The sequence below is a fragment of the Artemia franciscana genome, chromosome 9 (genome assembly GCF_032884065.1).
Source record: "Artemia franciscana chromosome 9, ASM3288406v1, whole genome shotgun sequence".
NCBI lineage: Eukaryota > Metazoa > Arthropoda > Branchiopoda > Anostraca > Artemiidae > Artemia > Artemia franciscana.
In genome coordinates this window covers 26,576,171-26,604,081 of record NC_088871.1, presented here as the reverse complement: position 1 = coordinate 26,604,081, position 27,911 = coordinate 26,576,171, and the positions used below count along the sequence as shown (strand labels likewise).

At 35.4% G+C, this 27,911-nt stretch overlaps 1 protein-coding gene across 1 annotated transcript in view; it reads left to right on the top strand.

Moving 5' to 3' along the window:
• The window catches only part of LOC136031210 (transcription factor E2F1-like), a 38,569-nt gene extending 12,643 nt beyond the window's left edge, over positions 1-25,926 (top strand). The window contains exons 3-8 of the mRNA XM_065710582.1: positions 1,754-1,935; positions 9,970-10,319; positions 12,442-12,530; positions 15,108-15,265; positions 17,117-17,474; positions 19,994-25,926. Coding sequence (XP_065566654.1) covers positions 1,754-1,935; positions 9,970-10,319; positions 12,442-12,530; positions 15,108-15,265; positions 17,117-17,474; positions 19,994-20,112 — 1,256 coding nt within the window. The 3' untranslated portion in view covers positions 20,113-25,926. The remainder of the gene's footprint in view (positions 1-1,753; positions 1,936-9,969; positions 10,320-12,441; positions 12,531-15,107; positions 15,266-17,116; positions 17,475-19,993) is intronic.
• The last annotated feature ends 1,985 nt before the right edge of the window (positions 25,927-27,911 follow it).

The following is a 27,911-nucleotide window of genomic DNA, read 5'->3' as shown; positions in this document are numbered from 1 at the left end:
AATTGACGCAAACTTTAAGTACTGGCCAATTGCTTAGGAGATGATATCCATGACCAACTGCAGACTTCGGTAGATCTGAAGAAGATTGTTGCAAGACCGGCAGGTGATGAGAAAGTAACAGCAGAAAGACTTCAAATCTACTATACACACAGTACAGAGCTGGCTAGTTTTAGGGGTACTTCAACTGCCCCAACTCCCAGAACAATTTTTTTTTGAATTTACACTTCCGAAATGAAAGAAGTCATCTCAGTGTTTATCAGTAAATTAAGATTGATAAGGGAAAGTGTTTAAGTTAGCTTAGGCAATCCCTGCTACTTCTGCAAAAATGAGGATACTTTATAGCAAGAAAAATTAGTTATGAGCACCTTGCATTCCGCTACGGCTGACTAGTGTCTCAAAAGGCGTATGCTTATAAAATCTGGAATCGATGACGCTCGTGAAATGGAACGTGTTATAGACAGAAGAATATTGAGTAGAATGTATTGGATCATTGTGTTGAGTAGGATGAACTCTTTTCAGTTTTAATTGCCAAATTTACAAAATAATTTCTTGTTCATAATCAAAGTTATCACGTAAAAATGTTCACTACTAATAATTTTCAGTAAGACCTTGGAAAATTTGGGTAAAACTTTTGAAAAGTTTTGACCCTCCCCTCTACATTATCAGGAAGTTGATAAGGCCTCCAGTATCTTTAAATAGCACTTTTTTCTTTGTGTAATATCAACAGTTTTTTCGTTATGTAAAAAGTTTAAGAATCAAGCATACATACAAATAGTCACTTTATTGATGTACTGCACTTTCGAGTCGTTCAGTACAGTCCATTCATTTCTGCGTTTCGTCCAATGAACCCTTCTATTTGGACAATGGTGGCTCAAAATTGGACTTCTTCGATGTGTTTGACCTGGATGATCAATTTTTTTGCACTTACGTGCTTGACTAACATGTACGAAGGAAAATACTGCACAATTTATACTACTTCGAAATTCATGGTTAATGAGGTTATATCCTTAGTATATAGACTATTATTATTGACAGGATGACGCCAGCTACATCACAAATGTTATACCAATTCCGTTTCATAGTTCTGATTCTTGACTAAGTTAAAAGTACTATCTTTTCAATATCTTAAAGTTATGAATTACGTCTATTGATAACAAATCTATAAATTTCAGAAAATCACAGTGGCCATGGGTACAAAATGTAACAAACTTTAGAGGAAAACAAGGAACCTAAAGATAAAACCCAATTTAATAATATTTCATTTTTACCATTATACAAAATAGAGTACCTATAGCACCACATAATCCATTCTTATTCCATCATTTCAGATGTTCTAAACTTCTTCATTTTAATCAATTTTATTCCATATATTTGAAATACGTTGTAAAGAGTTTAAGTAGTCAATTATTTCACCTATCAATAGCTGTTGATGCAAAGCTGGCCTTAACCTAGGCATAAACGTCTAGAAATAGCAGGCTCTGCGTCGATTAGAAAACCATTTTACAAAGTATACGAACAATACTATGGATGACAAACCTTCGCCTTAAAAAATTATAGTTACTATATCTTGTTATCTCCTTTCGCTTTTTTTTTTCTTTTAGCTTGTTTTCTGCTTTAGCTTTTTTTTTCTTGATATTGTCTTGGCAGTTTTCAGTCTTCCATTCTAGCACATGTATCTTGATTCACCCCGAATAAATAAAAGCTTATTTGTGTTTCATTTAACTTGTCAAAGAAGTTACTTTCTTTCTTTTAGCTCCAACATGCATTCAAAGACCTTCACTTGTTTCAAAAGCAGAATCTGGTTCAGAGGATCATCGACTTAGAAAGAAATTCCCACGAAATTGCCCCGATCAAACACCTCTTCACTTGAAAGGACCAATTATTGAGATAGTCTCTACAAATACAGTTGATGAATTACAATTCACCCCACTTAGGGTCAGATGTCATTTTATTTTATATCTTTGAATTTTTCCCTCCTGTCTTTTTTGTTACCCGGTCACCAGTGTTGTCTTTTTTTCGTCTTCTCTGTTGGTTGAACTTTGGCTTATTTTCCGTTATAAAATCTTCCTCCCATTTAAATCCTCTGAGGATGATACACTGGATAACAATAATTCAATTTCACCATTAACTTCTTCTCTGTTAGAGCTAGATAAATGCCTAATTACGAGCTATTTTTGTGAAGTTTTCATGGAAATACATTTGGTATACATTTGAATTAGGAAATGTATTTTTTCGTATTTTCTATAATTTTGTTGTAAAAAAATGGGGATTTGGAGTGAAAAGTTGTATTAAGAGGAATTTTTTAAACTTTTTATTGAAATAGTTCTTTTTGAGCAAAGGAATCTATAAATAGAACCGAAACTACGCTTCCCGGGTGGAATGGTATATATCTAAACCAGAGAATTGTTTGTTTATGTTTTTTTGTATTTTCTATAATTTTGTTGCCAAATTAAGATCTATTTTTGTTAATTTTCACCGCTTTTTATTGTATCAATCAGCATTAAGAACTGTAAGTACAAGTAAAAAGAAATAAGCTTAAAAAAATTTGTTTAAAGCTTACAAGCTTGAAACAAAACATACCGTTCGCTATCATGATGGCCAAACGGAAAAGTATTTGCGAGACTTCATAATTGGCATGTTGATTTGAGATTTCAATGCAAGATTCCTTTCTTCTCCTACTGTTCACCCGAAGAGCTCGTATCGAAGCATCTTCGTTATATAGAAGAAATGTCTTCTATTATTGTGTTCATAGATAGATAGCAGAGGGAACAACCCCTCTTTCTTTTCTTTTTTTTTGAAGGGGAGTTTAAAGATATATCTTGTTGAACGATTTCCAAGTCCAATTTGAGTTGAAATTAATGGGAGTGCAGTAACAAATTTGAAAATATGATCTGTCTGGTATTATTTCTAAAGGGTAGTATAAACATTATCCTTTTTCACTGTCTATATATGATTTGTGTTTGGGTCAGTAGTTCCTTTGTTAAACAATGTGGACCAGGTCTAAACAATTCGCTCTATAAATCAGCGAATCAACTCACAACGACAATGTTTGTTTTATCATGTTTGAGAGATTCTTCAATTTGCATTGTAGATCTTCGACTGACACTTGGCTGTTCAAATAAAAGCGTAACCTCCTTTTTTTGTCCTTATGTTCAAGATCCTCCCATGCATATCTTTAATATTTTGCTTCAGGAATAAAAGCGATTTCTTGTCAAGATCCTATGATTTTATAAGTTCTATAAATTCTGCTATTTATCTAGCTTATTCTACACACTTTGTCCTTAATGGCATTAAGATGGACTTTTCAATGAGCTCTTCTTCTATAGCTTCCTTTACTCTCTGGCCTTAGGTTTTCTTTTGCAGGATTTGTAGTTTGGGCGAATAAAACGAAAATAAAGAAATATAAAAGTGCTGCTCAGCAAAAGAAAAAACGAAACAACTTACATCTGAGAAAGTTATAAACATCTTGAATCTATTGTTAAAAACTCCTTAAGTCTAATGAAAAGTGAGTTTCAATAGCTCCTTTATGCTCATGTAGCTCTTTTTTTTTTTTTTTTTTTTTTTTTTTTTTTTTTTTTTTTTTTTTTTTTTTTTTTTTTTTTTTTTTTTTTTTTTTTTTAGTGATTCTGTGAAATTTCATATTCTTCTTTAAAATTAGAATCATCTGAGTTTATACTTTGTTTTCTAAATTGAACTGTTGTAGAAGGGGTTTAATCCATAATCTCCCCACCCTTGTGTATCCTGCCCACTCTTTGTTAATTTATTTTTTGTGTGTGTGTTGTCTGTAAAACCATATAACAGCATAACGTAAACATAAACTATTTAATCATAAGTTATATTATGATAATCAAATCAATTAAATGAATACTACGTTACAGGTGAATAGAAAGTTTCTGACATTTTTGTCTCCGCTTTTGAGAGAAATATGCTGTAGTTTTATTCGTCTATTTTATCTTACATTCTTCTGGTTCTTTATAACGGGTAAATGACAAACGACTCTTTTTCTGCTTCCCCTTCTACTATAATTCTTGGTTCATAAGTGACTTTTTCAGGACACCTGTTCTGAATTATATCTTAAATAAATATCTTTTCGGTGGTCTAACAAACTATTCAACTGCAGAATTCACTTTGGTGGCACCTTGCGTCACTGCTGGCTAGATATTGGTCGCAGTATCTAAGTAGCAGCTCTGGGATCATCTGCAATGTATTATCTGAATATGCCTTTCCGTTTCTATTATTATTATTTATAACCCCTCGTAACAACAGAAGGAAAAGAGTATGGAAGGAAAAAATAAAATTGAAATACGTTTCAACAAAACGTTATAAAATCACACTAGTTTAATCATATCCGATCAAAATTCTTATCCTGACTTTTGGGAAGTGGTCTATAAGACGAGACATCTTGTATAATCTGATATTTTTGTGCCGCAAGAGAGCTGCACAAGAAAGTTTGCATTTTTGTAGAATACGCTTTGTATAGACTTATAATCTCCGTTGTCCCGAAAACTTTCTAAAAGAGAGCTTGAGCTAAGAGATGAGGTGTTACGGTAACATTACCAAGATGGGTGACGAAGACTTGGTTAAACAATTCATGTTGGCAATGAGTAAGGTTTTAAACTTCGTCCTAAAAATGCGTTTTTTTTTTTAGGATATGTGTTTTAGACGGAAAATAACCTCATAAGAATGCAAAATAACAAATAATGTAAGTTACAAATAATATGGTACATTTAGAAAATTAGGGGGGGGGGGATAAGAGTTTTTTGTATCGCCGAGGAAATTAAATACATTACTTCAAATGAGCATTCATTTTGGCAATCTTAGGCTTTCTAGAACTACCATTAATGTTCATTGCAGGGAGGGGGGCTTGATATTTACTTAGAAAATTCTGGGTTTAGGAGCCATCAAAGATTTTCTATAGTTTTTGTTTGTGAATTAGTCAACGTCCTGAAAGCTTTATGAGTTGAACTGGATCTGTGGTTTCATGTGAACCCTTTTATTTGGTCATTTCGACTGTCAGTTCTATTTTCAACCTGGCCTAAGTGGAATCAGTGTTTAAATCTTTGAAAATGAAATAGTAAAGGTGGCTTTTAATCAATGTGTAAATATTTTGAATATTTTGCGTCAATTTTAGTTCGCAAGTGTCGAATTTTGCCAAAAAATTGTTGTATCTCTTGGCAGTTCCTTCCAAAAAAGGGGTTTTTTCGAAGAGAAGTAAGAAGCATCATTATGCCAAAGAAGAACCGAAATAAATTCAAGAATAATCAACAGATATCTCTATCAGTGAAGAAACGATACCGAAAACGAACAGAAAACAATAATGAATAATTAAATCAAATTTAAAACGGAAAGAAATTCCCACAAACAGGAGCAGGACTAACGTCTCATAAGCCTTCTAATGGCCAGACGTGATTTGGGCTTTACTGAAAACAATTTTGATTTTAAACAATTTTATTTAGTTTGCTATAACATCAATTAAAACACAACAACAGAAAATACCTAATCAATGTTTACAATTGGAATGGTGCTACCTGCCCCTTTTTACTACTACTGCTACTAATAACCATAGGCGAAGCTAGGCTTTTGAGTTTTGAGGGGGGATATAAAGAATGTCCCGACCGACAAAATCGTCCATTTTGCTGACAAATGCGGACACATAAGCTAAATTAAGACGTCCAAAGCTAATGAGATAATGAAATGTTTCTGTCTTAAACATTTAATACAGTGAGGCTTATCACATTTGTTACGAAAAGTGTTTAAAATTTTTGCAAAATCACTTCTTTCCTTGTATCAAGAATCATATTCATATTTTCAGTATCTAATTTCTAACTTTGTAACCACCATAATTCGAAATTAGATATACCATGCTGTCAGTACTTGCGTCTTTTTTCATTCTTCTAATTGCTCCTCGGTGAATCAATCTCGCTTCGCTCCAAAATCATGGAAAATTTTGGAGTATTTTCTATATTATCTCCTGCAACTTCGATTCGGTTTCGAACACTAAGAATGTTTAGCACACATCTCCTTGACACAGTATATCACCAATAAAACCTCTTTCCTATCTTTAAGTGGGACTAGTCTTGGCTGAATGTTCAGTCTCAGTTTTTGAAATGCCAACACAAAATCTTAGGGGAGAGGTGGGTACAGTGGCGCACTTTCAGGTCAAAGCATCGTAACTTTGGCAAATATTAACATCATTGGACGATTTTTAAACTGTTGTGCAGGCAGTTTACTATTCTACACTGGTGATTTATTTCACACTTCTTCTTTGAACCAGTTTTTGATGGAGTCATGTTTTCTGACAGCCACTTTTTGTGCCATTGTTGCCGACTAGGCGGGAACTATGGCGCACCCCATCTGGAACAGTGGCGCACCCATCTGGAACAGTGGCGCAATCAAACTGCTAAGATGAATACTTCGTTTAATGAGTAAAGAAGTACAAAATAATGAACTGAAAATACCTAAAAGATGAATACTTCGTATAATGAGTAAGGAAATAAAAAATAATGAACTGAAAATAAAAGAAGAAGGCACACTAGTTAATATTGTAAGCAGTCAGGTCAATGGGGAAGACCAGTTGCCCCGCCTGTCTTTCTGTGCCACCAGAAATATTCGGAGCAGGTAGCTTCATTTCGACACTCGACTTGCTGAAAGTGTAATTTTCACTGGTCCTGATGAACTTGTAGAAAGGAACCATTCTCTTAATATACATGAGCTCAATGTCAAAGCTGGACTCAGAGAGGACTTCGCCCACGGAGTAAATTTTGTTCTTTTTTATCTCCCCCTCGCAAACAAGAACATAATCTCCAACACGGACTTCATCGTCACACAAAAAATCGTTTTGGTCTTCAAGGCCACAGTGGAGGCTTTCATCACTATCACAGCTACTATTGCCTTTTGTGGCAGAGTCACCAAAGTCATCATCAGACGAAGAATCAGAAAACAGGGTCTTTACATGACTGTTTCTCTTGAAATTGCGGTCAAATTTAGCAAAGTATCTAACAGCACTGCCCTTTTTCTTAGGTTGGACATCCTGTTTTATTTTTTTGGTTCTGGCTTTTGGGCAACGGCTTTCTTTGTCTTGGGGTTAATCTTAGAAGTCTTGACCTTTTCCTTTGCCTCCCTTTCCATGAATTCTTTCTCTAAAGCATCTTTCACTGGGGTATCCGTGGCAATGATGGTTTTCTTCCTCTTCCGAGCTCCTTCTGGCAGCTTCCTGGGTTGCGCTCTTGGGTAGGGCCTTACAGCTTCGGGTGTAACGGCGGTAGGGGAGGCAGAGCTTGGACCCGCTTCGTTATGACTATTCAATTCTTGCTCGACTTCTTCGGCCTCTGGAGCTGCGCTGGGATTAGGGTCTGGTCTGTCGGTCACAGCTGATGCGAGAAAATCGTCGTCTGTGAAAAGTAGGCGGTTGAAGGGGAAAATCCCAGTAGCAGCAAAGCCACTGACTATGTTTTTCTGTGTGAAGGAGAGTTGGAAGGCCTTTCCAACAAGTTGAGCGATGATAGAGATGCCAATCGTCTGTCCGGGGTCGCTGACCATCCAGTCATTGCAGGCGATGTTGTAGTAGTTTTTGAATGATTTGTAGACTGTTCTGTCCAGTGGCCGTAGCTTTCCGTTGGTGTGGGTTGGCAAAGTCAGAACCACTATCCCGTTATCTTTGCAGTACTGAATGGCCTGGATCGACACATGAGAAGAGTGGTTGTCTTCTATCAGCAATATGGGTCTCTCTTTTGTACAGCGGGCATGTTTCACAACGTGTTCGAGGACAAGCAGGAAGATGTCAGATGTCATCCATCCTTTGGCAGAACCGCTACCGCCACTGCCTGGTGGTGCACCATTCATCAACTGGGAGCCAAATCTTTTCCTTGGGAAGACGAAGTAAGGTGGCAAGAAATTACCTTGAGCATTGATGGTGCAGCAGACTGTGGTCAGTTCGCCTCGCTCAGCAGAAGTCACTTGGCCCACCTGTTTGTGCCCCTTGGGTGCTATCACATTTGGTGGTCTCTGCACTGTTGTTGCCCCCGTCTCATCTAAGTTATAAATATCACTAGGCTGAAACTTAAACTTATTCGTAACAGTCTCCAAGTTGTCATAGAACTCGTTTACAGTTGTTCTGTTGAATGCCGTGGCTCTGGCCAAGCTTGTTCCCTCCGCTTTGCGGATAGACAGGTCTGGGAAGCGTTTCATGTAACTGTAATACCAGTCTTTCCCCGTCGTCTTTTTCTCATGCCATGTTGATGGCACCTTCAATTGGTGCATCTTTGCAATTTCGAAAGCGAATTGGCGGACGTTGAGCCGTGTCAAACCATGGTGCATTTTGCATGCCTTTATCAAATAATCGTGAAGTTGCTGTTCAAGTTCATCAGTTAACACTTGACGGACTTGGTAATTCGACTCAAATTTTAAAGTCAGCTTTTTATCGTCCGACGCGTTGCGAGCCTTATTTACATATCGACGGAGTGTTGTCTCTGGGATCTCGTATTTTTTGGCAGCAGCCCGTTGTGAAAGCTTCAATTCCAGTACCGCGTGCACGGCAAGCTTCATACGCTCTGCTTCATTAGGCATTCTGCAAAAGACCAATATTTAATGTTTGGGGGATGTAGCCTTTGTTACAGAACTTGTACCCTAGCCTGAACCGAGCTTAACCTAGAACCCCAGCCTAACCTGGGCGATCGAATTCCTAGATTAGTTCTACTTAGTGGTCTGAAGGGGGGGGGGACAGGATGTCCCACGTTAGACTGGGACGAGATCATAAGAAATTACCCAAAATCTTTGGGGGCAAAAGCCTTAAACAGGGTGGTATGGAGGAGAAGTGTTCGCCAGTGTGTCGGTCTCAGACGGCTTAAGGCTGCGATGAGTTTGTAATAGTAGTAGTAGAAGTCAAAACTATCATATAGGCTACCTACCGCGTGAAGTTTATGAATTTAAAAAATTTCGGGGTGCGCCACTATACCCTTCACCAAAATACGCCACTGTAACCGAATGCCCTCTTTTATCAGTTTGGTGAACCAAAATTTGAAATAATGACCGAGAGACAAACAGATGGCTGCACTATGTTTAGAAATGTTGGAGCTTCCAGATGAACTAATATTCGCCAGAATTCGACACTATTTGTAGCCTACAAACCTTAGCAAAGTCAAAAAATATTTTCCATTTGTCCAAGATTTTATTTTTCAAAGCACTTAATCACATACCTCAAAAACTGCAATCGCCCCAAAAAATTGAAAATGGCTGACGATCATAGACCATGTGACTGCCCTCCTAGTGCGTATTTTTTTAGAATTTAATCTAATTACAGGTGGCAGTGGGATCAAGTGCGCCACTGTAGCAGACTGCGCCACTGTACTCACCTCCCCCCCTATTGTTTTCCCTGGCTGTATCCGTGTTTCTTTAATTCACACATTCATGCCTTCCCTACTTTCCATTCTTCCTTATTGTTACCAAAGATCTGTCACTCAGGAACTTCTTTCACAATGCTCTACTTTCTTCTTCTACCCTCTGCTGAAAGATTTCTCGCCAATATTCCTTGCCGCTTTTCTAACTTTCTTCCCTAGTGCACCAATAGCTACTTCACGAACTATTTTTGCAAAATCAGCTCATCCGTCTTCGACGCTATCAAATTCCAAACTTAATTATCATATCAACTGCTCTTAGGTCCTCTTCAATTATCATTCCGAAGGCTATCAACGTAATAACTACCTGCTAAGTAGTTACCCTTTAGTTAGTGGCTTTGACTTGGAGCTATTCAGAATATTTAACTAAGGTATAACGGAGTGCTGTTGAACTAGGTTTTTTTTTTTTTTTTTTTTTTTTTTTTTTTTTTTTTTTTTTTTTTTTTTTTTTTTTTTTTTTAATCGAAGTCACGTATTTTCGGTATTTGAATAAAATGTATTTCTAAAAGACTAATTGAGATAAAGATGTTAAATCTTGCAAAGAGCTTCATAGTTTTGATGCACTTAAATTTTTCAGGCCAGACGGAAACTTGATTTGGAATCCGATTCTTCAAGGCCGTCGAGCAGTTCCAGTACAGCCTCTACACCAATACAAACTTCACGGGGAATCAAACGACCTCTTCCTATGAACTTATCTCTAAAGCCAGATCCTTCTCCGTGTCCTGGTAGAACAAGACAAGACGCATCACTAGGCATTATTACTAAAAAATTTCTTCAGTTGCTTGAAGCGGAGCCAACGGGTGTTTTAGATTTGAATATTGCGTGCAATAAAATTGGTGTGCAAAAAAGGAGAATTTATGACATTACTAATGTTCTTGAAGGTGTTGGACTTATTACAAAAGTTTCAAAAAACAATGTTCTATGGCAGTAAGCATTATCTCTCTTTGCATTTTAATTTTAAAAAAGGCACAATTAAGAATAACCTATGGGGGGAGGGTATTTTAGTTCATTAGCATAGCTTTAATTTAGTAATGAGGAAGTTACTTTCAGTTAATCAAGTGGATCATGTAAGTATGCAAGTTTGTCAGGTTTCTTCTGACTTGGCTGATTTAATTGTAATCTGAGAAAAATTATTGCAGTAATATGCATATTGATTTTTATAATTCTCAATACGATGAAAGAAATCACAGTATATTTTTTCAAGTATAGTATTGCTGGCGTTTTAAGTAGACAAATCGGAATATGCTTGGAGCAATCTTTATTATTATTAAATTATATATTTTTTTTCTGTTCATCAGTATGGCCAATGAAAAAAGAAATAATCTGATTTGTCTTTCAAGCTATATTTCTTTTTGTTCGTCAAAATAGTCCCGAATCTTTAGGTGAGTGGTATCAAAGTAGATTTTTTTTTTCTTCTTTTTTTTTCATTTTCCTATCCACGTTCTTTGGTTAGGAGATTCCTTTCAAGGAGTGAATCACTGGCTGTATGTTGGAGAATATTTTGAAGAGATAACATAAATATAGGGAGTTCTTCAGACCTCGCAAGAAAGGGAAAGGATACCCCTCCCCATTTGTTTATATAATACTATAAAAAATAGTTCTTTATCATATGATTTTTATTAAAACTTATTTTGTCTACAAATGACGCTGTTTGTAAAATCTTTACAAATCCAGAGAAGTGTACTTATTCCTATTTGCCTGTGAACGGTGCGTATAGTAGTATAACACATTTGTACAGACATAGTGGAGGAATAGGTTGAAGGGCTCAGAGACTGATATGAAGCCCCCCCCCCCCCAAAAAAAAAAGTCGCCTGAGAAGCAGCTTTCCCATTTTGGATCTTTCTCTCCTTCTCCTTTTCCCTCTCTCTCTCTCTTTCTCTCTCCCTCTCAAGTTTGTTTGAGTTTCTGTATTGACATTCCTCTGTGCAATTTTTAGCGTAATGTAATTGTAGTTTAAAATAGATTCTATTCTACTGTCCTAGAATTGTGTATACATAAACTCTGTCGGTCCGTGAACTGGAGGCCCTCGCGTTTTTACCCCTTACGACACTGCGTTTAGAAAGTGTACCAGTGATTTAGTGAGATTTGTACATTGATCTCTCAAACCTTTTTTAACTGCTTCGAAAAATAAATCTATCGAATTTCAGAAATTCTTTGAATTCTCTTTATAATACATTTTACCTTTGGATATAATGTCTCATAAATTGTGTTGCCAAGATATGTAAATTGTTTTATCCTTTATTCTTCCAACTAGGAATCGGGGATTTTTCCTTTCGTGATATTGTCGATTGCAGTCTATTATTTAGCTTTGGCTGTGATTAACTATAATTTGTGCGTCTGTAACACAGAAATATTACAGAAGTCTTTTTTGTTGTCTCTTTTATTAACTTGAAAGGCGGTATGATCTAAAAAATGTTTCATATTGTTTTTCATGCACACAGAAGAGTTAAGAGTTTGTCTATTCATTAATAAATTTGCAACAAAAAACTCTTCAACGTTGTCTCCTCTGTAAGGCTCTATGACGAGGAAAAAACAAGGGCTTTCTTTGAGAATGGACATACTTCTTTGAGGCAAGGCTTTCCGAGGGAATAGACAAATTTACACCGAGATATTTCGACAATATATTAATTGGCTTAATCTGCAAAAGATGCAAAATAAAAAAAAGCCCGATTTAAAGAGCTGAAGCAAAATTGCGCCGTAAAAATGACACAATTGATTTTTTTTTTCATCAACCGGGTCATGTAATAAAATGGAAATAAAATGGAAAATTAAAACGAATTTCTAAGGCAGGTGGAACATAGTTGAGGTGGGGGTTTGTTGGTATTTTTCATATATATAAATGAATATTTGTGTGTTTGTGTGTGTGTGCTTGAACTAGCAAGGTTAAAATCATACTGTAAGAGGGAACTTTTTCCACGGAATTTCAGGAAAACACGTTGACATGGGCGAGATTTGAGACTTAGGACCAAGAAATGTCTTTTCTAATTATTTTATGCAAGTTTCCCGTTTCCCTAAGGATGCAAGAAGCTATATCTTCTTCTTTTTTCAGACAGCAAAGTAACAAAAGACTATTTGAGAGTGAAATCGAAGTTCTTGAAGCCAAGGAAAATCAATTGGATAAATTGATTGCACTTGCTGGTAAAATTATTTTGTATTACATTATTTCTGCTGTATTAGATTATTCTTATTATTTATGGTAAGCTAATTATTACTATTTGTTTTTGATTGTGTGCAAGAGGGTGTATTTTTTATGCACGCGATTATACCACTCCCAGTCCTTTTTTTAAACAAAACAAAAATTGCCAATTGAAAATTGTAGTTCATCTAGTCCGAGGGCCCGCTTAGTACCAAAGACAGTAAAACTTGCTAGTGTTTAGTTACATAATAATGTTATGCTGTTGCAAATTTTTATTAAGAAAATATTCCAAGTTAACAAAAGAATAATTAATTCTTTTTCTATGCCCTACTTAGAATACTCTTGTCCCATTTGATATCATAGTCTAACCAAATATAAAAGACCTAAGATTGAAAAATGCCAAACATTGAAACAAAATGTGAAAAACATAGGAATAATAAATATTATCAGAAGAGTTATCCCCATTTTAAAGATAAACTTGGAACTATTAAAGCCGTTATGTTTGATTGCCCAGGGATAGACTTTTAGCCCTCTATCTAAAACCAAATTCGGGATTTGCGTCAACTCTGCAGTATGTTGCCCATAGTCGGGTTCGAACTCTAGGTCCCTTATTGCCAAGCTAAGATAAAAACCCACTGGGCAATTCAGAAGTTTGTGTTTTTCTTGATAAGGGTGGCTATGAATGCTTTTTTTTGGCTGATAAATCTAGAATCAGATCGGCCGAAGCTGGTCGTCGCAAATTGGGAAAGGGCTTCCTCTAACAGATATTTTTGCTTAAAAATTTGTTTCAAGTAGCAAAAGGAATCTCATCACAACAAAGTACATTTTTTGGTATTTTTTGCCGCAAAAATTTGAGATAGCCAATGATTTTAGAAGGCTATTTTTCCGGCTCAATATTATATAAATCATAGCCTTGATGTTTGTAATATGCAGAAGTAGGTTGGCCACTAGGAGACGTCTTTACGTTTTTGTTGTTATTTTCCTCTCTTGGGAGAAATTCGTGCATTCGGTTTTAATGTTGTTTTGAAAGTTGTAGCCTTTATCCTTGCTTTCTTTTTAATTAATTAAAAAACTTTTTCCACAAAATAAGTTTTTCCAAGAAAAGTAAAGAAATTCATTAAACCAAAAATGAGCAAAGATCAAATAAAATAATCTACTAAGCGTAAAACTACCACAAATCAGCATCGATAAATAAATGAAACCCGAAACGAACAGAAATAACTATAAATAACCGAGTCAAACTCAAAACGAGCAGAAATTAACATGAGTAGGACTTAAACCCCTATGTCTTCCCAGGGCCAGAACATAATATGCACTTTACTGAAAAACAAATACAAATGAATTTGCACTGTCAGTTTAATATACATGTGCTGATATTTGTTCCCTAAAATGTATATGATAATTTAGTTATTGAAGTTTTAAAAGTGAAAACATTTAATTTTTACTGCCTACAGAAGTAGTAGTGGCAGCAGTAAAAGTACTTGTAGTATCAGTAGAAGCAGCAGTAGTTGTAGTAGTAGTAGCGTGCAAATATTGCCTTTTTGGTCAATTGATCATCTTCCTTATCATTTCCTGGAAATTCTAAATTAATATACTCAGTAATTCCTGAGTTACTTCCTTTTGACAACCCATATGCGATTTACCCATATGCGACCCATTGAACGATTTAGTTCAACACTCCCCTCAACATTCCCTGAAAGACTCATCTTATTGCCCTTCATATTTTGGGAAGGTAGAAGTCAAACATATATACCTTTATATTAATTCCATAAAAACTTTATATGCCCCCAGGGCATAACTTAAAGTCCTTGCCCCATGGCTCTGGGGGGCTGTGTCAACCCTGGAGGCATTGTTATATGTGCTTTGGACTCTTTAAAAAAAATACCATCGCATAATTTCGATTAGATGTTTGAAAATAATAAGGGAAATTGGTTATCGAATTTTGAAACCTCTAAAAATAACGAGATGGTTTCTGGTCAAAGAATAAACTTTTTTCCTCTTCCAATTTTCTGTACAATGGCTTCACTGGGCTTCGTTCGTGGTAAACATCGTAGCTGCTTGCTTTGTTGAGAAACGCGCCTTCCTCCATCACGTAGCAGCTGTTAGGTTGTCGATTTACAAGTCAGCTGCAACTACATTAACGACATTTTTATTTCATCCTCAACTTGTCTTTCAGAGTTGTTGTCCTCCATTACGAAGCTATAGAAAATTATTCACATTGGAAATTTTCTAACTGTCCTGGGAAAAATATCTAATGTATGACAAAAAAGAGTCATATAACTTTCTCGAAAGTGGTAAATAGTAAAGTCGTTATTCATCCTATTGCAATTTATCTGTAACATAAGCCAAGTGGTTGACGACAGTATTGATAATTATGAAACTTGCATAGATTACATCAAAATCCTCGCTGGAAAAATTGTTTCCAACCTTTTTGTCACAACATTACTCTCTCGCACATGCTTTCCCTTTTTATAATGTGCTTTTTGGGGTTGGGTGTAAGCTTTTTCATGTTCCAGAATCGTTCCCTCTATCATTTTTGATATGCCTTGACACGGCCCTCTAAATTTCTTCTATTGCAGAAGGTGAGCTGCGTTGTGCAAACAATGATGCTGAAAATAAAGCATCTGCTTACGTGTCACAAGCCGATCTTCGATCTATAGAGATGTACAAAAACAAAACGGTTTTAGCCGTTCGCGCTCCGACTGGTACCTCTTTGGAAGTTCCTCCTCCTGAACATGTAAGTTTGTCTTATTCGGTATGGTTTCTTTGGAGCAATAAGTACACTGAACAGAGATAATCAAAATCAAAACAAAATTGAACAATAGATTGACAAAGAATTGATTTAAAAAGTAAATAAAAATAATTGTACAGAAATATGCATTTGTTGGATGTCCTATAGTAATGTAAATTTTGAAATTTAGTGGGTACAGATTTTATGTTGTCTATAATCGAGTCTGTCCTAAATTTTGGATCTGTGGACGGGGTGGTCCTAATACGGAAAGGTCTTTTATCCTTTTGTAACCGAACGATTTTTGGTTTTACTTAATTTTAACCTTAAAAATGCATAACTATGAAAAACCGAAATGAATGGGAATCCTACTATTCTGAAAGATGGGAGGGGGGTGGGGTTGATTTTACGATTTTTCCATATCTATAATTTTTAGACAATTTGCTACTCTTCTTTCTTACGTTTTGAAATTTAATTCACATACTGGTCAATGTTTATGTCTCTTTTCGAAAACTCGAGGCTAACATTCGGTAATCTATTGTTTTGAGATGTTCTCGGTAACGGACAAGACTCAGTGAGCAGATCGCTGCAGGAACTGCACGTAAGACAGCCAGTCGTGTATAGTTTCATCATGCCTCTAAAGGCTGGCGACTCCTTCTGAAAATTCAGTTATTGTGATATTTGGTCAGTTTTTCAATTTTGATCGTTTCTTTTTCTGTAATGTAATGGTATTGTTCTTTTATTCATCTGTAATATTACTGTAACTGGTGAAGATACTTTTAGTTATAGGTGCCTATACGCATGGATATATAGTTCAAAACGAAATATTCGGCTTGACTCTATTTATGTTTTGTAGTGCTGTTAGCAAAAAAACTTGGGAAGAGTCTCTTAGGAAAACTGTGGCTAAAGTTTATTACCAAAAGTGTATAACAAACCATCATATGGATTCCCGAGTAGCGTCGAGTAGTTTCGGGTACTTTTATAAAGGTTGTTTTTGGGCCATCCACAGTCAAAATTCATCAAGTGTAAACGAAAAGAAAATATCAGGGGAAATTGCATAACTAATGGGAAATGGTGATATAATTATGAAAAATTGAAAAACTATTTTCCAGAGACATGTCAAAGATCATCAGCCGATAAGGAGGAACTGATGAACGTAGTATAGGGTGGATGTAGCACAGACCAACGAAGAGTAATTTTTTTTTTCAGTTCCAGTCCAGATCCCTCTCTCTCTCTCTCTCTCTCTCTCTTTCTCTCTCTCTCTCTCTCTCTCTCTCTCTCTCTCTCTCTCTTTCTCTCTCTCTCTCTCTCTCTCCCTCCTCTCTCTCTCCTCTCCCTCCTCTCCCTCTCTCTCTCTCCCTCTTCTCTCTCTCTCCCCCTCCTCTCTCTCTCTCCCTCCTCTCTCTCTCTCCCTCCTCTCTCTCTCCCTCCTCTCTCTCTCCCTCCTCTCTCTCTCTCTCTCTCTCTCTCTCTCTCTCTCTCTCTCTCTCTCTCTCTCTATCTCTCTCTCTCTCTCTCCCTCCTCTCTCTCTCTCCCTCCTCTCTCTCTCTCCCTCCTCTCTCTCTCTCCCTCCTCTCTCTCTCTCTCTCTCTCTCTCTCTCTCTCTCTCTCTCTCTCTCTCTCTCTCTCTCTCTCTCTCTCTCTCTCTCTCTCTCGCGATGTCAATTTGTGTATGTCCGTGTGTCTTATTACTTTTTCTACTTCTTTTTTTCTTTTTTGGTCTAATTGCTTTGACGTTCCATAGTACTTCTGTATTTATTCTGGATAGGGTTGATATTTTTATTTAAAAAAAACAAAAAAAAAAAACAATTGTAAGCATCTTTATTGTATGCTTAAAATAAAAATTTTATTTCTACTAGGGACTCCAAATATACGTAAAAAGTGAAAATGGTGAAGTAGAGGTGCTTCTTTGTCCCGATGAAGAAAGCTTGTCATCCAATTCATCGCCTAGAATAGAGCACAGTCCTTTAGTACATGGAACACCTAAGACAATGTCACCTCGGAAAGTGTTATTTTCTCCTGACAAATATCAGTCTTCAACTAATCGGAAGATACTTTCGCCAAATAGTGCCAGTGATTCTTTTCTAATGTCCTTTATGGCGCCTAAAACTTCTCTTTCACCCCTTAAAAGTCCAACGAACTTACAGCGTGAAAAAGTGAACAGGAATTTATTTATTGTTGGTAGTCAACAAGCGGGAAATTCTCCTGTATTTGAAGGTAATTGGAATTTTTTTTGCTTTATATCCATGCCATCGTTGGCTTCTTTTTTTAGGGAGCTTGCAGCAATTTTGCTAAGGGTGTCCCAAAATGCGTCATTGTTCAATTTTTGTATCCGATTGACTGCGATGTAAAAGTCACGTCTTCAATCGATTTACTTTTTTTCTGTGTTTACTGTACCAAACCAATATTCCATAGGTAAGACATACACACTCGTTCTCCCATTCAGTATAAGTCAATCAGGGTGGGATTGTAAAGGATCTCAATAAACTCATTGATTTGTCCCTAGTTTTTGCCCGCCTGCCTTGACTACTTTAAAAGCAGTTTGGTGAATTTTTGGACTATCTCTAGTTGAACTAGTAACTTCTGGTATTCTGGTCGCATTCACGGTTCTAGCGTTGCAAATTCCTTTTCTCTTTTTTAAGTGCTAATTTGTGACTTGAAGTTTTGTTTTTGAGAAAAGAAAAGAAATCTGTTTTGCTTTGTTGTTTTTGCGAGTTTAGGGAACTATACCTCCATAGTAAAAGGTTAGAAGATTAGGTGCTATAGACCACCCTCCTTAAATTATATGAATCACATGGAAATGGCAAGGCTATTACTGTCTGTTTGGCCTGAATGCTGGATTTTATGGATGCAAACAAATACCCCGAAAATGCTTGTTATTTTGCTTTATTATCGAATTCGGGGATAAATTTTACGTTTGGAATAAATCTTTTACTTGTCTCCAATAATTTTTGTTCAAGTCAAGTATTCTTGTTTCTGGAACCAAAAAAAAAAAGTATCCCTAATGTTTGTTCGTACTGTGATAACCCTTAGATTCAGAGCAGGTGTAAAGTTAACTTTTTGAAATACGTTCTAATTGCACAAAATTAGTATTGTCTTAGCAACATTCATAGTTTTTTAATCAATGGGAGATTCTGGCTCTGAAAAAAAAACCTGAAAGATTCACAATTTTATTTCTTTAAAATCATATTTATGAATCTATCAAATAACAATTTTCACTTTATTTTTAATATTTATTTTTTCTAGAGCGTCAAAAGTTTTTTTTCTTAAAAAAGAAATTCGTACTTTTTCTTAGAAAAAATACAAATTATTTTCATTATCTTAGTCAATTTCCAAGTCAACCCTTTTTTTCTAACTTTTATTTCATGAGTCATATTGAACGTGTGGCCAAAGAAAGTTGGGTAAGGGCTCATAGAATTAAAAGTTGTTCTAATATCCCTTATGGGATGGAGGCTTCAAAGATACATGTAAGGGTCGACGCAATAGCGTCAAAGTCAAAGCACCTTGCTTTACTTAGCGCTGCTGCGGTGACTAGGTAAAGAGCAAGGTACTTCTCAAGTATCTTTTCTCCTGCCACTTCTTACAGAAAGGATAGAATTAGAAGCTTAGGAAGTGGCTCATTCTTACCTTAGACCTTATACCTGCCTGTGCCTCCGGAAGCATCCAGGGCATCAAGAAGAAGCCGCCAATCTTCCCTGAAGTTTGTTGTTGCCAGTATATCCTCCCACTGTGGCTGGATTTAGGTGTTTTGGTTTTGCAGATCTGTCTGATACGTACGGTGCAATGTATTTCTGAGTCTGCCTCCGTGTGTTTACCCGATGGTTACCAGTAGAGCGCTGATTTGGAAGTTCCTTTGTCCTTTTACGAGCCTGAAGGGACTGGAGGATAACCAGCCTTATTTTTGTTTGACCATAGAGGCCATAATGTCGTGTTTTTGTGCATTTGTCTCTAAAGACATCTAAAGTAAATGCCCAATAAACAATTATGATAGAGGATTTTTATACTTTTTTTTTCCTGTTTTGGTTTATGGAGTTAAGGATATATTTTTTTTTTGTCCGCGTCACTTATATGGTGACTCGTTTCTTCTTGTGTAAGTTTTCTTTCTTGTGATTTGCTATGTTTGCTCAGAAAACTTAGAAACACGCTGTTTTGTACATTTTACGTCTCCTCACTAAAAGCTGCCGCTGACCATTTGTTCTTAATAGATTTAAAAATAAATATCCAGATATCAATTTTTCTAAATGTGTTTTTCTCATGACGTTCCTAGACTAGCTTGGCGTGGCCTCTTAAACTTAACACGTAGCTTTAAGTTCGCATTCAATATTGTAGTAAAATTTGCTAGTCTAAATTTTACAACTAGTAAAAGCGGCACAAACGTTTTTCAGGCAATTATGCGGAAATCTAAATTTTTGTAAATAAGAAGAAAGTGACATAATACAGTAAGAATAGCACGTCAGGACGATTTAAGAAATATATTTTATTAAAGAAGTAACCCTAGTAATTTCACTTTGTTGGAAGTTTTGTGATTGCTTTAAAAGGATATCCAGAATAGTTTAAAGTTGTGTTCTATTAAATAATAATTCTCTCAGTATATGCCAAAAGCACCGGTTTATTATCAACAGTATTAGAATAGAAATATGACTATGTTGCTTAAGCATCCGAAATTATGTTTGATTTTAAGGTTAAGAACATAAATTCTATGTTTTTCTAATTAATTTACTTAATTTGTGTTGCAGGTGTTGAAGTGAAAAGTGAGCCTTTCTTAGAGTTAGAACCTCCCTTGAGTGTTTCAGATTACAATTTTACTCTTGGCGAATCAGAAGGGATTGCAGACCTGTTTGACTTCAAATTATGAACTTTTTTTGCAATGTGTTGCAGAGGGTTTCAGTACTTTTAGTTTTAATTATGTTTTCGTATGTAGTTATATTCAGGTTAAACCATTTAGAATGTTTTTAATTCTTTTATGTGTTAAGAAAATTAATTTCACTCCAATGTTTTCTTCTTTCCCCTCTTGTCCTTTCTCTTTCTTTCTCTAATTGTTTTGTTTATTTTCATAACATTTTTTTCTGGGTGGGGGGGGGGGGGGTAGAGGAGATATTCACTTCCTATTACCCTTCGTTGAAAGCTTTTGCTCGCTTATAGAATATTTGATTCTTTTTTGGCAAAATCCACGTTTGTAAGTTTTCATCACTACTAAGAATTAAATTGCTAGAGCTTTAAAAACACTTTATTTAAATTAGTACTCGGCTTAAATACAAATTAAGAAAATTAGTTCAGATCGAAGACGGGCATTTTTGTCAAGGGATAGCGATCACACGGATGTCGTAATGTAAATTCATGTGAATACATCTGATTGAAAGCAAAATTTTATGAAGTCTTCCAAAAACAAAAAAAAAAAATAGGGAAAAAATATCCTTGAATACTGTTAGCAACAGTACTTAGCAGCATAAAGCCACCTGAGGCTACTAAAGGTTTGCAAAGCCATGTAAGTTCCTTGGCTATTTTTACTTCAAAGATCGGAACTTGTCAAGGGAAAACGTTTGTCCGATGAGCCGAATTAAACCGTAGACCACAGAGATTCCAGATGCAGCTGTAATAAAAAAAGACTACCAATACTACGCTCTGATCAATGCATATTCTGGAAGCTTTTATTATTCTAATCATATATTTGCCAGCCAAATTTTTTTTTTAACTTAATCTGAAACAGAAGCGGACCAAATATGTTCTTAAACGAAGAGATTTTTTTTATGAGACAACTGGAAATTCGACTGCTGGAGTGAAAACTGAAACGTCTTAGACCGTAATGATGCGGAAAATATTATTTGGCAACGTCTTATTTTGAATATGTTTGCAATGTGTTGTAAATCAGAAGCCTTAAAATTTGATATTCAATTCTAAGATCGTAAGTAATCATTTTCCCATCAAAGTACTGCGTTTATGTTCTGACTATGGTTATAATAAAAAACATAAAATAAGCTTATGGGTGCAGCTGGTTTCATGGCTTGGTTGTCCTTAAATAGATAGGCCATTTAAAAACGCTTTATAAACCAATATTTTTGTTTTCCGGTGGACGTAGAGGGCTGGTCGATCCTATTGCCCGTCTTCTAAACGGAATCATGACGTCATAGCAGTCAAATATCTCGTTCTATAATTATTTGAAGAATTTGGCATGAAGAATATGCGACAAACATAGTCTTTTTCGGGCTTAAGGTACCCTATCTCCGTTCAAAAAGGCATTAGGGTGCTCTCGAATTAACCTTTGTAGTTCCAATATTGAAGAACTTAATAGAATCCTTACACTGAGGAGTTAAATTAAACCTTTTGTTTTCGCTCAAGAACTAAAATGTGTGGTTCTGGTAGAATTGTTTACTTTAAGTAGAAATTATTGTCAGAATATTTCATTCGCCTATTTGTTTTTAGAATGAGATGTAAAAAAAATCTATTACGATTTCTAATCAAAAGATTTTGTATTTTCAATATTCAAAATCTTCATCACTTGTTTATTTCAGTGTAATATGGATGCCCCGATAGTTTTTTTTTTTTTTTTTTTTTTTTTTTTTTACAATCAATTTTACCCTTAAGTTCAAAGACTGCTGACAATACATTTGAGATCGTCCAGTCGTATTCCTTTTCACTTTTCCCTCGATTTTGCTTGTTTTTCTAGTATAACTGTTCTAGTATAAAAAGCTAAGGAGGATAGTATCCTATGTGGAGTGAATTATGCTGCTCTTGCAAGAACTGGCTCTACTATAGATAGTTAAAAGAAAAGAAAGAATTCGGTTTAAAAAAGGTAAAAATACGAGTTGCTCGAGTTGATATTTAGTAGTTATTAATTCGAAGTTAGTTGAAGTTTTTCTCTCAGTGCAGAAGTATTTACTTACTTTCACCCTTTTTATTTTTGTTGTTCCTGTATTTTTTCGCTCATCTTTTTTAGGTTGTATGTATTTACGAAATCGATTCGGTTTGTTTATTTGAACTGCCAATAAATGTGCCTATATTTCCTTTCGTTTTAACTGTTCCTCCGTTTTTTTTTTATGTACTGAAGAGGGTAGAAAATGATTTTTATATTCTAAGTATCAAATTATTAGATAGTAAACTTGGATTTTTTATTTTTTTTTTTTTTTTTTTACTCGATTGGCTGTAAGGGAAAGACGATGAATATAAAGATGCACAATCAAGATCACTTCCATGGATAACACCTAGGCGATTGGGACATTTGTCGAAACGGTTTTTGGAACAAAATGCTGTATAATTTGTAGAGTTTGTGCAGTTATGAACAACAATTGCTGTGAATTCTTATTGTAAACCATGCGACGCCTATGAAGAGCTGTTCAAATCAGAAGAAGAAGCAACTGACTTCTGGAATTGTTCTGGTTTATGAGACTGCCTTTTCTCACAGCAACGGCTCCTAGAGTAATTTAAGTGGGATATTTTTCGCACACCCACCTTTTAGTTCTGACTTAGTGCCTAGTTCTTTCCCTCTTTTCTTTAAATTAAGAAATGGATTGGAAGGCAACAGTTCCAAACTGTTGAGGAGCACAAAGGAGTTGTCGCAACTCACTTTTAATCCGTTGTGATATTTTATGAAGATTACAGAAGCTATTTATGACACTTGCCTCAATAGTCAAGGTGATTATGTAGCTTGATTGTACATTGCTCTTGGTTATAAAATCTCTGAATATTCATATATGTGTACATTTTCCCGTCTTTCGATTATAGCTAATTAGAAGTTGAGAAAGAAACAACTCTTGTGTATCCTGCTATTGAAGAAACTACAAGGTATTAATAAAGAAACGTAAGGATCATTTAAGCTTGGTTGTGCTGAAACAATTTTAAATTTGAGCTGCTCTACAGAAACTATCGCTGCCAGATCGAGCTCTTTTTCAATTTTTCTACTACTGAATTTCACCATATCAAAACTAACTATTCAAGTATGTAAGGAGGTTTTCGCAGAAAAAATTTCTGAAAAATTTGGTTGCCAAATTAGATTTCTTGTTTGTTTTTTTCAATTGGGAGGTATTAGCCTTTTCTGACGCCAATAATCGGGATTCAGTTGTGTAACCAAAGTGGATCTGCTCCATTCCCCTCTCCATCTAAAACACGGCATAAATGTGTACCCTATGAAATTTTAATTTATATATGACTATACCGTCGTACATTTAACCGCCCCTGCCCCCTCCTGCCGCCAATGAGTGTAACATCTCCAAAGTACAGTTTGACAAAATACCTATCTCTGCACTCCAAAATAATAGGAAGAATATTAGACCTGCTAAAATTTAAGATTGTTATTCTTGCTTAAATTGCTTAAATTAAACTGACACAGTCAAAAACTCCAATCCGGTCCTAGGTGCAAATCTTGACAATCGTGCATCCAGTCGGTGATGAGTAAATGATTCATAATCCGAAAAGATAAGTTCTGCTTTCTAGCTTCTTTAGATTTCATCATGTGGTTTACTCTTTTTTTTATGTTCTTATCGAAAATCCCCAATAATCACATTTTCTTAGTAATAATCCAGGACATTTTACAGTTTAGAATCCTTAGTATAACTGAAGGAATTTTACGAACTAAATAATAATAAAGTGGATCTGTGTTTTATTTTTACTAATTTCACATTAAAATATGCTCCTCGACGTTCAACTATGCAAACAAACACACACTCTTCAGTATTTATGTACTGGGTGATGGCTACATTACAATAAAAACACGATCCTTCTTCTGTTTTGTTTCGTTGAGTTAAAGATTTATTTTCCGTGCTGTTCATTCTCGTTTTTGTTCCTTTTTTCGTGTAAATTTGCTGTGTTTGAACTTAGAAACACGCTGTTTTGCGTATCTTAAAACATCTTTCCGCTAGAAACTTCTGCGGAATATGTGTTCCTGATAGAAAATTTAATTTATATTATTGTATTTTCTACCTTCTTACTTTCTTGTTTTAATACTAATCCTTTTTTCCCGCTGTTTGTGATCTCTGATGTTAATTAGTATTTTAATGGGATGTTTGCCTGGACTTAAATTATGGTTTATAAAATGTTCGAGTTGTCATAAATAGCTTTAGCCAGTTCTGTCGTAAGAAGTAAAGAAGAAGTAGGTTAGACCCAAAAAACTATAGCATTCGTCGTCGAAATCATTGATTAGTTTGCAAAGTTAATCTACTCATTATATGATTTAGGATATCCTGTGAACTATATAAAGAAAAAAATACTGAAAGCTTTTAAGTATATTGAATGTGTATAATTTCTGGAGGGATTTTATTTGTAGTTTTTGTCATCTGTAAGTGTATTAAATGCTTGTACATTTCATTCAATTTAGCATTAGTTGCCTGAAATATTTGGAGAAGATAAAATTTGTTTTTTTTTTTATTAGATGATGATTATTGCGGTTTGGTTATTGAAAGTGGCTAGTTAAGAGCAACCCTTCTAGCGGAGATTTGCTGAGCTTTGAAAGTGAATCCACTTTGGTAGTGCAAGGAAAAGTTGGCCTTGCCATTTATTGTTTTTACATACGGATTTCAAAGAGTAAAAAACAAAAGAGAAGAAAAGCGAGAACGGGGTTATGAGGTTAAAAAAAAAAAAATACTGGATAATACAAAACGATTGTTTCGGGAGGATAACTGCTTCCCTTCTTCAGCAATATTTGAAAATGTCTCAAAAACAGAAGTTCACGTTTTTTGAGCGAAAATGCGAACACTATAGACCAGATAAAAAAAATCAAAACGTGGAGATTCGTTGCCCTTATTAGTCCCATTGTTGCTTTTCTTTTGTTTTCTATTTTTGTGATGGTAGGCCAATGTGGTTTGTGGTATTATCTTTAAACATGGATTTACTTTCCAATGATTTTGTACTCAGCACTGAAGTGTATGGTACATTGATAACAGAACTCCAGTTTGTCCTTGAGGGAAAAAACACAACCAACGTCATCTAGTTTCACGGAGCAGAAACATAAATTTATTCAGAAACGTTTAACTATTTTGCCTTCTAACTTTTGCTTAGAACTGAGCCTGAGAAAAAATAATACTTTTGACAGATGGTTTATTTGTCAACATTTCTTTTTAAATTGTCCATGATCTACATATGAACTACTTTACAATCTGAAAAAATACTTTAAAAGCAAAATAATTCTCTTGCTATCAAAAAATCTCAGTTTGAATGCAAATAAATCTGTACCATTGTAAGTATACATACATATATATATATATATATATATATATATATATATATATATATATATATATATATATATATATATATATATATATATATATATATATATATATATATATATATATAGATCTCCTGTGTAGTGCTGCACAGCCTCAGTTTATCATGCTCTTTACTTTGCGCTTTTTTGAGAACGAGACCATCCTAATCGCAAAGTTTGTCCAGTAGTTTTTAGGATAATGTTCTTCTTTATAGTTCTGGTGAAATGACTAACTGGCTTTGTACTGAATATCGCTATTGCGGCCTAGTCAAGACGCATTAGCGGCTCATTTCTTCTTCATCTTAGTATGTACTTCTTTGAATAAGGTTAACTTGTATTTTAATTTTGAATTTAATTGTCAAATTTTTGAACTTTGTGTAATATAACTGTGGAAAAATACTACATGTGCTGGCATTGTTGCATTCTTTGATTGTAATATTTTAAAAATAAATATCAGGTACCGATTTTGATAAATTTGTTGTTTTTTTATTATTATTATTTCCTACTTAGTTTTAAGTTCGTATTGAATATTTAAGGCTATATTAACATTTAGTATCTATATTAATATTTAAGGTGTGCGTGTAACTCAACCCCCGTATAACCGAACCCTCGTGCAACTCAACTCCATTTAACAGAACCTCCGTGCAACTCAACCTCATTGAATTGAACTGTCGCACAACTGTGTACCTAAACTACCGTGCAACTGAACCACCGTATTCAGTTTTTCAGTGTTCTAAAAACACGAGGCAATATCATTGGGTAAAACACAAGTTAGAATCTTTGTGTTCAACCTTGTCGGAATTATTTATTTATTTAAGTCATGATATAAACGTCTGTCATTATCATTTATAAAAAAGCTCTTTTTTATTTTCGCAAAAAAAAACATGAGATGTCACAAATCATTAAAGAAGATTTATTTCTTCTTTTTTTTCAGATAAATCAGACGACCCTTCTGAATATTGAGTAATAAACATCTGTGTTGAAAATATTTGAACTTTTTGAATCTAGGTAACGAATTTTGATCAGATATCTTTAAGGAGATTGCAACTAAAAAGGACATGGGAGGGGGACTGGTTGCACTCCAGCCTTTTTTTAAACATTCCCTCAACTTGCTCTGAAAGTTTAAACTTCATTCCCTGAGCTGTTCTCGAAATATTCCAGATGTGCCTTCTTGTAAAAGTGGATGCACATAGTGCCTTCTGATTTAGTTGAAGATGCCCCTACACATTTTATGAATGATGTGACGGCTGATGCATTAGCCATTCTATGGGTTGCTAGTATTTCCTTCTCAAAAACAATAAAGGGAAAAATGTTTTTTGATTGTGTTTGGTTTTCTTCTCTGTGCTTTTTTATGGCACTTGGTATTAACCAAGTGACATATAGCAATTGCAAATTCTGTCGGTCCCGGTTTTGCTACTTTAGGCACTTTAAGGTAAGCTAGGACGATGAAATTTTGCAGGCGTATCAGGGACCGGACCAGATTAAATCATAAATAGTCGTTTTCCCGATTTGACCATTTGGGGGCGAGGAGTGGGGGCCCGTTAATTCGGAAAAAATAGAAAACTTGGAAGTATTTTTAACTTACGAACGTTTGATCAGATCTTTATGAAATTTGATGTCTGGAAGAATATCGTGTCTCAGAGCTGTTATTTTAAATCCCGACCGGATCTGGTTACATTGGGGGGAAGTTGGGAGGGGAAACCTAAAATCTTGGAAAACACTTAGAGTGGAGAGATCGGATGAAACTTGGTGGGAAAAGTAAGCACAAGTCCTAGATACAAGATTGACATAATCGGAACGGATCCACTCTCTTTGGGGTAATTGGGAGGGGGGGTTAATTCTGAAAAATTAGAAAAAATGAGGTATTTTTACTTATGAACGGGTTATCGGATCTCAACGAAATTTGATATTTAGAAGGATATCGTGCCTCAGAGTTCTTATTTTAAATCCCGACCGGATCTGGTGACATTGAGGGGTTGTTGGGAGGGGAAACCTAAAATCTTGGAAAACACTTAGAGTGGAGGGATCGGGATGAAACTTGGTGGGAAAAGCACAAGTCCTAGATACATGATTGACATAACCGGAACGGATCCGCTCTCTTTGGGGTAGTTGGAAGGGGGGGGGTAATTCTGAAAAATCAGAAAAATGAGGTATTTTTAACTTACGAACGGGTGATCGGATCTTCATGAAGCTTCATATTTAGAAGTACCTCGTAACTCAGATCTCTTATTTTAAATGTCAACCGGATCCAGGGATCGGGATGAAACTTGGTGAGAATAATAAGCAGAAGTCTTAGATACGTGATTTTCATAATTGGAACGGATCCGCTCTATTGGGGGGGGGGGGGGGGTAATTCGGAAAAACTAGAAAAAATGACGTATTTTAACTTACGAAGGAGTGATCGGATCTTCATGAAGCTTCATATTTAGAAGTACCTCGTAACTCAGATCTCTTATTTT